Here is a 14,054-nt window from a genome sequence, read left to right as displayed (position 1 = left end):
TCCTCCAGGCCCTTCACAGCTGCCTCAGTTACACAGAGTGGGAACAAGCTCTCCTGCCAAATCCTGCCTAAGCTGCAGACCGGTGAGCAAATAAAAATGCCCCTAGGTGTTTAAGCCACTGAGTTTTGTGACGGTTTATTACGCAGAGACAGAAATTGGCACTTTAGTATAGTAAGAGTAGCTGGTCAAAATGGTGTCAGAAAATTCTCTAACTTGGACCCATAAATCACAGTAGATTCTGACCAGCATCATCTTTAACACTTAAGAATTTATCCACGCATGCTCTTCACAACTCAATCTTGAGTCACAATCTTTCTAGCGTGTTCACTCAAAGCTACACCACAGAATGAAAAAGGCGGAATCTGATTTTGTTACTCAGACATCTTCTTAAACGGGAGGAGGAAAAGACAAGAATGCTACAAGATACAAAATCTTCAAAGCTATCAAGTAGCAAAAATTGCAGACGGCAAATTCTTTGGAAGAAAAAGAAAAACAGCTTGGGTTTGAGCTAAGCTTCCCTCGGCCCCACAGGCCGGGCAGTCCCCACGCTCCTCACCTCCGGCCTCTCGGGAGGTGGCTCACTCTGCAGGATCCGCAGGGCCTTCGCAGCAGCATCATGCTTCGCAGCCTGTCTCGTCTTCCCCTTCCCGTTAAACTGCTGTCCTCCCACAGAGAGTTCAACTTGATAAAGTAAAGGTGGTACTGGAAATGGGTAAAAGTACCTAAAAATAAAAGGGGGTTAGGAAAATGACAGTCAAAATTGATAAACCACCTCTAAATTCTCTCACAAATTACAGCTATTTCCTTCATCATGGTTCCTTATCACATTAGAGTCTGCTGGCCAAAAATGACTTCTCGTCAATATTCAGAGATTGCCTACACTCACACTGGATTAGAACTGCCATAGTATAAGCAACTACTGTTCAGCAACTTAAACTTACGTTGCATCAAACAAAATGATTTACAAATTACACATGCAATTTATAATACTAATCCAGGTTCACAAAATCTAAAATGAGTTAAGCTTTGACTGAGACAGAAACTTAACTAGCTCTATATTTTCATTTTCTGAGAATGATTCACACATCCATGTCTCCAGAAAAGGCTGGGAATTTTTAAGCAGAAGTCATTTAGAAAGAGCCTCCACTTGTGGAAATTTCAACAATCTATAGCCTGGCAGAGCCTGGTTTCCTATACTCACACTGGATTAGAAAATACATTAAAATTAAAACACTTTCCAAAGGCTGTTATTTTTAAAATGGATTTGCCCCACCCCCACCCCCCGCCCAGGAGGACAGGGAAAAAAAGATTTCCATTTTGATGATCCATCTACCTACTAATTTCTTACGATGGCCAACCCAAAGTTTTAATGCTTGGCTTTTTCAGGTTTCAATTAGTATTTACTGCAGGACCTCCCTGGTGGCGCAAGGGGTTAAACACAGCACTGTGAAAGCTATCCGCAGCCTCTGCAGCGTGAGTTCAATCCCCAGCCAGCCAGGGAGCAACCCACATGGAGCAGCAGACGTCTCCTATCTTGCCCACTGCTCCCCTCAGCAGTGTATCTCAGTCAGTCTGCATGTTCTGTTTCCCACCCTGTCTCTGGTGAATCCTCTCAGCCCCTGCACCTCTGGCCTGTACCCCAGTTCTTATATGCATAAATAAATCTTTAAAAAATATATATTTTACTGCACCTGCACTCCAAGGCTATTTACAAAGCACACAAGTTCAAAAGTCAGAAAGTACCCCATTAACAATAATTAAGAAATCTAAGAATGCTGGGCCTCCCTGGTGGCACAAGCGGTTAAGACACAACCTATGAAGCTATCCACAGCCACCGCAGCACGAGTTCAATCCCCGGCCAGGGAGCTACCCACATGGCACGGCAGACCTCTCCTGTCTCGCCCACTGCTCCCCTCAGCAGTGCATTTCAGTCAATCTGCCTGTTCTGCTCCCCACTCTGCCTCTGGTGAATCCTCTCACCCCCCACATCTCTGGCCTGTACCCCATTTCCTGTATGCATAAATACATCTTAAAAAAAAAAAAAGAAATCTAAGAATGCAGACTAAAGAACATGTTGCAGAATCATGTTCAAATATGACTTCATCACAAAAAGCCGTTACAAGGATGATCTTTAACCAGACTGCTGAGGGCAGCACAAGCCATACTGTTGGCAAGGAATGTGCTCAGGCCCTTTCTAATTATGGGAGTTAAAAGACCATCAAATACATGATGGAATACTATTCAACAATCAAAAGACAAACTCATGCCATTTGCAGCAATATGGATGAAGCTAGAAGGGATCATGCTCCGTGAAATAAGCCAGAAGAACAAGTAAAATATCAAATGGTTTCACTTATAGGAGGAATATAGGGGAACCAAATAAGGGAACAAGAGAAAAACAGGGGCCTCCCAGGTGGCGCAGCGGTTGAGCGCTGGGTTGCGAAGCTGCCCACAGCCTCTGTGGGGCCGGTTCGATCCCTGGCTGCTCCCCGGCCACCGGAGGAGGGTCCCACATGGTGTGCAGACCTCTCCTGCCGCCCGCTGCTCCCCTCAGCAGTGTACCTCAGTCCTTCTGCCTGCTCTGCTCCCCGCTCTGGCTCTGGTGGATTCTCTCACCCTCCCGCGCTTCTGACTGTACCCAGTGCTTGTATGTATAAATAAATAAATAAATAAATAAATAAATAAATAAATAAATAAATAAATCAATCAATCTTTAAAAAAAAAAAAGAAAAAGAAAAAAAAATAGGGCCTCCCTGGTGGTACAAGGTGTTAAGCACCACACTGTGAAGCAATCCGAAGCCTCTGCAGCACGAGTTCAATCCCCGGCTGGCCAGGGAGCAACCCACATGGTGCAGCAGACCTCTCCTGCCTCGCCCGCTGCTCCCCTCTGCAGTGTATTTCAGTCAGTCTGCCTGTTCTGTTCTCCACTGTTTCTGGTGAATCCTCTCACCTCCCAGACCTCTGGCCTGTACCCCAGCTCTTGTATGCATAAATAAACAAATTGTAAAAAGAAAAAAAGAACAATAATTAAAAAAAAACTAGCAGGCAACCATAAATCAGAGACATCCTGGGAGGGAGAATGGGAGAAGGATCAGAACAGGGAGAGAAGAGCACAAGGAACTATGGTGCTAGTTCCCAGGTGAACTGGCGGTGGGAATTTTATGGGGAATACACAATTATGTAAAAAATATAAATTAAAACAAAAAATTAATATAATAAAAAGACACCATCAAGACAAAATTCCAAAGGTATTAGCACAATTAAGACTGACGGGGCCGGGCCTCCCCGGTGGCGCAGCGGTTGAGCGCTGGGTTGCGAAACTGCGCGCGGCCTCTGCGGCGCCGGTTCGATCCCCGGCTGCTCCCCGGCCACCAGAGGAGGGTCCCACATGGCGTGCAGACCTCTCCTGCCGCCCGCTGCTCCCCTCAGCAGTGTACTTCGGTCCCTCTGCCTGCTCTGCTCCCCGCTCTAGCTCTGGTGAATTCTCTCACCCTCCCGTGCTTCTGACTGTACCCAGTGCATGTATAAACAAAACAAACAAACAAACCAGCAAACAAATAAATAAAGCATGCCTCTATAAAAAAAAAAAAAAAAAAAATTAAAAAAAAAAAAAAAAAAAAAAGACTGACGGGGCCTCCCCGGTGGCGCAGCGGTTGAGCGCTGGGTTGCAAAGCTACCTGCGGCCTCTGCGGCGCCGGTTCGATCCCCGGTTGCTCCCCGGCCACCGGAGGAGGGTCCCACATGGTGTGCAGACCTCTCCTGCTGCCCGCTGCTCCCCTCAGCAGTGTACTTCGGTCCTTCTGCCTGCTCTGCTCCCCGCTCTGGCTCTGGTGAATTCTCTCACCCTCCCACGCTTCTGACTGTACCCAGTGCATGTATAAACCAAACAAACAAAATAATAAATAAATAAATAAGACATGCCTCTAGAAAATTAAAAAAAAAAAAAAAAAAAAGACTGACGTCAGTGCCTCCCCAGTGGCGCAGCGGTTGAGCGCTGGGTTGCGAAGCTGCTCCGCGGCCTCTGCGGCGCCGGTTCGATCCCCGGCTGCTCCCCGGCCACCGGAGGAGGGTCCCACATGGCGTGCAGACCTCTCCTGCCGCCCGCTGCTCCCCTCAGCAGTGTACTTCGGTCCTTCTGCCTGCTCTGCTCCCCGCTCTGGCTCTGGTGAATTCTCTCACCCTCCCGCGCTTCTGACTGTACCCAGTGCATGTATAAACAAAAAACAAACAAGCAAACCAGCAAACAAATAAATAAAGCATGCCTCTATTAAAAAAAAAAAAAAAAAAGACTGACGTCAACATTTGGCAGTTCCAAAGAAAACAAAACTACTTTCCATTCCACATCTACAGATTTTAGTCTATGTAAAGAGATCAGATGTATTTTCAGCATTTTTCAAAACAAAGACATACCTTGGGGGATAAGCACCTCCTCTCATGTTGTAGTTATAGGTGGACTGCATCCGGGAGTAAGGGTCAACGGGTTTATACATTGGTTTTTTCCCAAGTTTCATGCACAGTGCATTTAGCTCTACGGTAGGAGTTATGCTTTCTGCAATACAGAATAAACACAAAGAACTAGTTTCTTTCTAACATGTGAACAACGGTCACGAAAGTAAAAGGCAGCATGCTTTCTACTAATGGATTCGCGATGCATTTCAAGAAATGGTCTAAGTGCTTCACTGCTAAGTACATGAGGAAATCCAAGATTCTGCTGCCATTTCTAGTTATTAATACACAGTCAACAGCACAAAATACACTGTAAACTATTAGGAGCGACAAATTAACACAAGATGTTATCAGTGAAAGAGTGAAAGCCATGCCTTCCAGTTGTCAGAAGTTTCAATACATATCAAATTCCATGACTAGAAAATCACATGTGACTGTCCAAATCATTTATTGTTTGGGAAAAGTTAACCAATATAACTTTGACTGTGCTGATTTACTGGGTTATTGGCTTACACTTAGAAGTATGTCTGTACACACTATTTCATAGAACAATGCATTTATTAAGTACTAACTGGATGCAAAGCATTGTGTTAAACAGCTTGAAAGATTCTGCTGCCATTGAAAGAGTGAAATTCTTGCCCAGAGAAGTTGAAAGATCACAAAACACAAAGAACTACAACACAATGGAAAGTGTGTTATACAGAGAGCAGCAGACCAATATGGGCAGAGGCATACAGATCCTGTCTGGAGAAGTCAGAGAAGGCCCACAAAATAGTGAGTTTTTTCCAGTCTTGATATTTGTAAGGGGGTTTAACCTGTGGCAATGCTCATGAGTTTTGCATCCATATACAACTGAAGCACATTTATCTTGGGTTGTCATCTCATAAATATCAACTTTAGAAAATAACATGCTATTCATTTTCTTTTTTCCTCACAATTAATCTAATTCATAAACCTTTTAAAGATCATTTAAAAAAACCAGCCTGGAAAGATTAGAGTCAGTACACAATCACATTTAAAAAACAACACTTTCACAGCAAACACAGAGTAACACTAGCAATGGCAAAGTTCAATTTAAATGCACACAAAAATCACTTTAAAATGCCTCTTTAGGATGTGTATAGGGGAAAATAAAAAAAACTTTATTTTGTACTATAACCAGTTCAACTAAATTTGGCACATGAATAAAATTTACAAGAATAACTTTGGGTGCAAATTCAGAGTCACATGAGTAGCTGACCTCTCTTCTTGCTAACATCAGAATTACATTTTTTACATAATTTATATAGTTGCATTTTAAGTATAACCTGAATCCAACTTTAAGAGCACCTCTGACCCATAAAAGTTATCTGTAGTAGATAGTGAATTTGAAGAAATACTACAAAGAAATCTAAGCAACAAAAGGTGACCACGTTCTTCCAGGATTCACTCCTACACACAAAAGGTCCGGGGTGACCCCAGTGCTCAAGGTAGTGACTGCCATACCCGCCAGGTCAGTGGTTCCCAACCTTTTACCAGACACTCTTTTTTACTAGCATCGTCCCCGCTTGGGTCCCTTGTTTGCAGGGATATTATCCAGTGATTTGTATTTATTTTCTCATTCTTAATGATCAGGAGACATGAACTGACAATCAAGATTTCAGATCAACATGTTATAATTGATATTACCAAACTCTGTTGAAACAATTTCAACTAAAATCTACATTCTTGACAATTATAACTTTTTTGAGGGAAAAAATATACTTGCATTAAGCTTTCCTGGAATCTTATAAGTCATCTGGTGGCACCCCTCCCAAGCCTGGCATCCCCATGACGACCTCCCTGGATGTCAGGAGACCACAGGTTGGGAACCACTGCTTCAGAGGAGGTTAAGGATTCTGTAAAGATAAGCATTTGCCACTGGTAGTGCAGAATCTGTGCTTTCAAAATCAACACGTTAGTTGAGAAAGAACTCAATACATACTAAAAGGGTACCTCTAGACACACTTTTGAAAGGAACCTGTCTTGGCCCACGCATAATACCTGGATTCCTTCCTTCGCTACGAAAAGGGCGGGCTATGGGTTTAGGAAATTTTGTTTCTTCCAAAGCTTTGGCAGCAGCTGTGTGTTGGGCTTTTTTAATACTAGTTCCTTCAGCTTCCCAGTTCTGATCTCCAAGTGTTAGCTGTACTGTAAACACCTACAAATGAAAATTGTGAGCTCTCAATTCATGAAACCTGATGTTGACTATAGATGTCACTTGGACCTTGAACATTTTTATAGTCATGGTTTAAAAGGCTTGGTCATTAGCTTCATAATTTATCCCTTCAACCCCTTTTCTGTTGTCTTTATAAACACAAAAAGATATCTGTATCACTGATTAGCACTGCACAGCACTTCATGAAAAAAACTGCTTTGAAGATGGGGGTAAGCACAGAAACTAATTTTTAAATGTTTTGTGTATGTATTAAAATGTTAGACACTGATTATTTGGAAGCCATCAAAATAATAATTGTCTTCCAATTACTGCTCATGGGAGAATTTAACAAACATACTTAGACACACATTAGTATCTGATACAAATTAAGACAATGTTTGTTCTGATGTGCTTGTGAACTGTCTGAAAACACATTACCATCAGGACCAAAAAAAAAAAAAAAAAACCACCTACATAAATTGGGAGTGCTAGCCGGGTTCTAAAACATTGCCCTCTATTTTCCTAGACTGCTCTTCAGAAGCTGCCTCCACTTTCAGAAGAAAATCAAGTCTACAGCAAGCAAAGATCTAAAAAAGTTTCTAAGTTCATTTATATAGAAGCATCCAAGGCCTCCCTGGTAAACACAGCACTGTGAAGCTGTCCGCAGCCTCTAGCCTCTGCAGCACAAGTTCGATCCCCGGGACGGCTAGGGAGCTACTACCCGCATGGCGCAGCAGACCTCTCCTGCCTCACCCGCTGCTCCCCTCAGCAGTGTATTTCAGTCAGTCTGCCTGTTCTGTTCCCCTCTCTGTCTCTGGTGAATCCTCTCACCCCCCACACCTTGGCCTGTACCCCAGTTCTTGTATGCATAAATAAATAAATCTTAAAAAAAAAATTGCATACAAAACAGTCAATTTTGTCCTTAACAAATACTGATGGCGGTCAGTCTGTTTTGCTTTTTAAGTATAAAGGTAACCCAAGCACACATCCCATCCTTAAAATTAATCTATGTAATCCTATCAGTACTGTTAATCCTGTCAGTGCTGTTGATATTCTGTTAAAAAAAAGAAGGAAAAAATGGATGATGTTAGCACAGTGATCTTTAACTTTGGTGTGCATGGAAAGAATCTGGGAAGTCTGGAAAAGCCCAGGAATTCCGACTAAATAGGGGCAACCAAGCTTGCATATTTTTAAGAGGCTCCCAAAGTGATTGTAATGCACCCAAAGTTTGAGACACACTACTTTAAATTTAGCAAAACCAATTTGAGCTTACTTTTTTCTGCTTTTCTTTATCACTGGACATCATTTCCTTTACAAGTAATTTACATGAGAAACCTTGATTTGAGCACCGTATAAACAGGTAGAAAAAAATCTGGTGCTGAAGGGAAAGGGGCCAACTTGCCTTCACAGCTAATTTTTCTTGTAGGTCTTAACTTCAGGATTCCCTCAGTGCACAGCTTCCACTAAAGGGAAAAAAATTAAATAATCCTTCATCCCTCTTGAAACATGAGGGATCTCCTGTATGCACGCTGCAGCTCACAAGGTTACTCATTTAAGCACCAAGAGCATGAACTCAAAGCCCTGGCTGGCCTGAGAAATAAAACAGCAGAAGTCTGCAATGCTGTGCAATCCCTGGGTAATTTTCATGGTCCTTTCATGGAAAGACACTAAAGGGGAAATGCTAAAAAAAAAAAAAAAAAAATTATTAACAGTCTTGCCTTCCTCCAGGACTCTCCCCGTCCAACGCTGCTGCCACTCTGCTGCCTTCTGGGTGGAGGGTTGGTAGCAAGGTTAGAATCCTGGTTTTGATAAAATTAAAAGAACACCAGACCCCGGACTTTTTAAATAGTCACCTAGGCGGGAATAACTTTTTTCTTTGAACAAGTTGAAAGTTAAAAAAAAAATGTGGTTATAAACACAGCCAAATTGCCTGAAGTATTAAAAGTTCAAGTGAGAAAGTACATATTTTTAAAAATACCAAAACAGTTAACAAAGGGAATCCCAAAGTTAAGCTCTGCAAAAAAAACAAAAACAAAAAAAACCCTGTAGAAGAAATAGAACAGTTACAGAAAATGACTAATTGCCTTCTAAACATAAAGAAACATTTCAAATATAATTAAGCTTTCGAATATTAAAACTAGCTTCATGTGAATGGGAAATTCTGTTTCTCTCAAATCCACAATTACTTAATAATAATAGCTACCATTTCTCAAACATCTACTAAGTGCCAGGCATTGTGCTCCACACATTAATATACAATCTGTCATTCAAATCTCACAATAAACCTATTTGGTAGGTATTATTATCCCCATTTTACAGATGAGGAAACTGAGATTTAAAAGAACTTGCCCAAGTTCACACAGCTAGTAAGAAACTAGGATTCAAACCCCAAAGACACCTTCCCTAATCTTGCAATGCTATGGTGCCTGATTATGGTTGTGGCTAATGTTACTTGAAGTCAAATAAAAGGTGAAACTTCAGATCGTTCATGGTTTGAGGTTTGCAGGTCAAGAAAAACAAGACATCAAGAGACAATTCATCCTTAATTGTATTATCTTTACTGCAAAGCAAGGACCAGAAACAGGAGACCCAGTTCCTTCTCTCATACTACATCCTCTCTTACTACCGATGCAGAAGATAGCGCCGAGAGGTACACTAGCACAGGACTCAAACAAGCTTACGACTGAATACCTGAATTGTGGAATTTCTAATTACAGTCAGTCTTTCAATCTCTAAGATAAGTGGAATAACAAGGATAACTGAAATTAAACAAACGAAAATACTCATTTTGAGAGTAATTTCCACCTCTCATCTCCAAAACTTTTACCTGGATCGCTAACAAGTGGCTGATTTCCTGGTCACCTCCTTTGCTGCCCAGCCTGAGGTACACATGCAAACAAGCAGGAACGGAGCCAGAGGCGGGCGGCAGCCAGGAGGCTCAGAGCCCAGAAAACACATAGGCAATCATTCGCAGGTGCTTGGAAATGGTCTCTATTCAGAATCCTAAACAACCACACACTCAGTGGAGTATTTAAAGCCAGTTAACCCCCACAGAAGTCTATCTTTTCTTGGACCCATTCTGCCAGGATGAGAAAAGTAGTGACTCACCAGAACTCTATACTTTTGCATCTCTTTAAGACAATCTCAGCAATTTGAAAATACAAATCTTGAATCACAGCACCACTTTCAACAGTATAAAAAGACAGAAAAAACATTCCTGGTGGGTTATAAATGCACAAGCAGTATGGACAATATTTACCTTACAGTGAGCTGGACCTTGCTCACGCAAAAGCTTATACTCAGGCTGAATCTTGTTGAAACGGGCTAACTCATTCACAAGACACATTGGGGTTTTCTCTTTGGGGTGTGCCATGTTAGAAGGAACTGAAAAATAATGTAAGAGCATTGAAGTCAACTAGCAGTATTTAAGACTGCTGCTCTCCCAGAGATATAAGAAAAGAGTTTGAAAACACATCGAAGGTCTAAGGATTTAGAGCAGCACAGATGCAAAACTGCAAACCACACTGGGGGACACATGCCTGAAGACACAACTGGGGTCTTTCTGCACTCACTGAAGTCAGGTGACCTAATAGAGGGTGTGTCTTCAAGAGAGAGAGCAGAACAAAACCACGGCAGGCAAGCAAGAGCTGGAGTCAGATGAAGCACTGCTATTAAAATCAACCAAGGGAATAAACAAGGCGGTCTTTTGAGCAGAGACACAGTGGTTACCGCAACAGCTACTAGCTGTACCCTGCTTGTTAGTTCACAAAACTCAGCATGTCAATACCATTTCTCTTAACAACAATTGTTGCTTTCCACTCAGCTGACGACTCATTCCTGGGGTGTCCCCCTAAGTTTTTCACCAGAGGTTGCTATCCCCAGACCTTACCTCTTTCTGACAATTAATTTAAGTAAAATAACATGGCCGTGTGGGAGGGGGTTTAAAGTCAATAGGATGTGGACAGAACACATTAGAAGAAAAAGCAATCAATTCCAAAGGACTGTACAATTTCCTTTTCATATAGTTTTAAATGGCAAAGTTTGGGGAAAACTAAGTCTCTTGTGGACTACAGGTCAAGAGTGCTATGTGGTGAAGCAGCCTGAGGGAGTATGGCGGCAGTGTGATGGATGCCATGCAGCTGAGTGGGGAAGTTAATACTCTAAGAACAGATTTCACAAAGGAAAGGAAGGGAGAGGACAAAGGAGGAAATGCAAGGGAAACTGTCAGGCACAAGAAAGGGTCAAAAAGAACCTGCCATAGGTGCCCCTGGTGTGGAGACCACCTCATTGATATTCCCTTTATGTAACTGGGTTTGTCTGTCACTTTGGTGAGCAGAATACTGGTTTGAGGGTGGTTTTTTTTTAAATGTTAAGTCTTTTCTAATCAGTAACTACCTTCAGTCCATTTCATTTTCCTAAAAATCAGATTTAAATGATGCTAAGCTTATTTCCTTTTTAAAAAAATCTCTGCTTTGTTCAATTGCTAACTGGTCCTCACTACGACTGCTAAACTACCTTTGAAATCTCAATTTACTTATTTTTTCAAAATAAAAATTAAGAAACGCCAACATACTCTTTTGCTTCCTAGTAAATCTGGTTACCCCCTTGGGATATAATCTTAACGACATACAGAAAAAGGGGGCTTACACATAACAAGACTTCTTTGTCAATTCTGAGAAATAATTTTAAAAGCAGAATTTTTAATACAACAATAAATATCTGAAGTGGTTTTTATTGTTCAGTTCTTTCTTCCACTCACCATTTTACAGTAGACCAGGCTTAATGGCTTATTTTTTTATTTTCCTTCTTATATATTTATTATTTTTCAGGGGAAAGTAACGAACGCAGTCCCCTACTACCACAACTTATGCAGTCAAGTTTCTGGCATTTGGGGAAATGGCTGGGGTCAGCACACCCCGAGTGTGATGGATAAACCTCACCCGGGGAAAACCACCCTTGTGATGCTGATGACTCCCCTGCCAAGAAAGTCTGTCTTTCTCACACTTTTAAATGCTCTGTCAACTGAGACCTTCAGCAACACAATATGCAATAAAGTGTATTCTAGCTGGGATAAGAAGCGTGGGTTATAATAATTTTCTTCTGCTTCTTGCAGGTAAATGTGGGAGTTTCCTACATCTGCAATCTATTTATCAGATCAGAAAAACAGGCTAAGAAAACATTGGAAACAGCAGACACTTGGATTTATAAGCTTACCTGCAGCTGCACTGGTGGATGTAATAGATGCAGAGGGTAAAGCAGAGTTTTGAATAGGTCTACCTGCATTTTCAGAGGGCAGAGAGCTAGTAGTAGAAGGAATACTCATCAAAGGCTGTGAGAGAAGAGACTGGTTCTTGTTCAGTATTTGGCTCCCTGAGAGAGCGGCAGATGGGTTCTGAACTTGCACTTGAACTTGAGACATGGTCACTTTCAACAAAAGTGAACAACTGCAGGTAAACAGCTTTCAGTGCAGATTAATTCAGTGCTATGAAGTCTAAAGTTCTACCTGAAAGTTGTAAGGGAAAGAAAATAAAAAGGTAAATTATAGAGATGATATGTAATTGCCAATATTCAGTCAAAACTGGTGTCCACTACTCGAGTCTGAAAATAGCTCTGCTGAGCATACAGCTATGTTGATTTATTAGAAGTGTACTTCTCCTTGGTCTATAGTAAGATTCCTAGCGTTGTGACTTTCTCAGTGTCTTTAAATGATTTACAATATTCACATGCTCTACGCATTAATTTTATGAACAGAATCAGTAGGGTGTAACATTTATTGCTAAATATTAAGAATTATGAACTACTGTTTATATTCAAAAATGCAAATTTAGAAGTATGGAGTGGTCTTCCACAGTGTATGAGATAGGAGAAAGGTTTCTGGTCTCAAAATTATAAGATGCTGGAAGCAAGCTGGGTTCCTAACACCATTAGTCCATTCACAGGTGAAAGTGAATATGACTGCCATTTATGGGCCACACCTCAGATTTGTACCCTTAGAGCTTTCCTTTAAGTGGACTGAAGAAAGGAAGGAATTCCCATTTGCATTGTTTCTTTTCTCCTTAAAATGAGAAAGGGTCTGTAGGTTCATTTAGTTACAGGCCCCAAACAAGAAAGGGCTGCGCCCATATCAAAGTTCACAACCCTGAGAAATTCTCAGAATAGCAAAGAACATTCTAAGGTATTTGTACGATTAAAAGCAAAAAATGGAGAAGATGAAGAGGAACAGATTTTAGATCGGCAATTTTACTGTAAGGAGGAGAGGTGCGGATTCTGGGGAGCAAAGGAGATTGTATTCTTCCATCTTGTATGTTCCAAATATTTCTAAATATATTTAAATTTTTCACAGGTCAAAAATAAAGACATTTCTTTTCATTCTCATGGCCATTCTTCAAAAAAGCGGAAAAAGTTTAAGTCAGAAGTAGTCAAAAATAACCAGTAGCAACAAAGAACAGATAGTCAACCAAAGTAGAGATCAGCAAACTAACAATGTTAAAAGTTGTACTATAGAGTAACTGTTACTTAAAGTTGGACCTTTAGAAAAAGATGAATGACCAGACCAATCAAGTTATTTGAGGAATCCTACCTAGCACATTCCCTCTTGCTGAGAGCAAAAAAGGACTGCAAACCTCAAAAAAAAAAAAAAAAAAAAAAAAAAAAAAAACCCACTAAGTTTAAAATGACTGGATAACAGAGACATAAACATCACCTTATTCAACAAAATCCTCAACATCTCAGTTGTTCCTTGTTTACTTTGGGAATCACAACAAAATAACAAAGAAGATCCACTGAAGGTCTAGATAACTATCTCAGCAAACAAGCTGCCAGTGTCCAGAAACAAGTCCGGAACCATTTACAAGTCAGCTCTGACCCTGTTTCATTATTGTTATTTCCTTCAGCTGCCAAAATACAAATGTTTTCTCCTAATCCCCTCCACTCTTTCTAAACTCTCTAGAGGCCATTTTTATCCTATCTCCACCCCTCAAAAATCATTTCTAGAGTACTTACAACTCCACACCACCAACCACAGGTCACAACATCAAAAAAGTAAGGCAAAATGTTTGCTCCAGAGTTCCACTTCGCTTCCACATCCACACCCCTCTTTGCTTCCACAACCCAACAACCCTGCCCTGGTGACTCTGAGACTGAATGAACGAGCTAAACTTAGAAAGGGTGGGGCCCAAAGGGATCATTTTTGGCTAATGCTGTCTACAGTAGGCCCAGTGCCAACGTTTCCAGCCAGAAATATATATATATAAGTTTTCTACAAGTTGAGAAAGAGAATGGGATTTTAATTAAGACTGCCCCCCAAAAAATGTTAACCTCAAATTCACCTAGAAGAATTAAAGTTTTAGACAAATTGGTTGAAACAAGTAATTCAAAACCACAACTAAAAATACACTCCAGGGCCCCCCTGGTGGTGCAAGGGGTTAAATCT

The 14,054-nt window shown here is 41.1% G+C and overlaps 1 protein-coding gene across 1 annotated transcript in view; it reads right to left on the bottom strand.

Annotated features, from left to right (window-relative positions):
• The window catches only part of STAU1 (staufen double-stranded RNA binding protein 1), a gene marked incomplete at both ends in the record, with an annotated part of 33,277 nt that extends 21,236 nt beyond the window's left edge, over positions 1-12,041 (bottom strand). The window contains 7 exon segments of the mRNA XM_084246610.1: positions 557-722; positions 4,411-4,549; positions 6,421-6,625; positions 8,341-8,364; positions 8,366-8,389; positions 9,882-10,006; positions 11,837-12,041. Of these exon segments, the coding sequence (XP_084102736.1) occupies positions 557-722; positions 4,411-4,549; positions 6,421-6,625; positions 8,341-8,364; positions 8,366-8,389; positions 9,882-10,006; positions 11,837-12,041 (888 nt within the window).
• Between the last annotated feature and the right edge of the window lie 2,013 nt (positions 12,042-14,054).

The sequence above is a fragment of the Talpa europaea genome (assembly GCF_964194135.1).
Source record: "Talpa europaea genome assembly, chromosome: 11".
Classification (NCBI taxonomy): Eukaryota; Metazoa; Chordata; class Mammalia; order Eulipotyphla; family Talpidae; genus Talpa; species Talpa europaea.
Note: the sequence above shows the minus strand (reverse complement) of the source record. Positions and strands in the feature narration are given on the sequence as shown.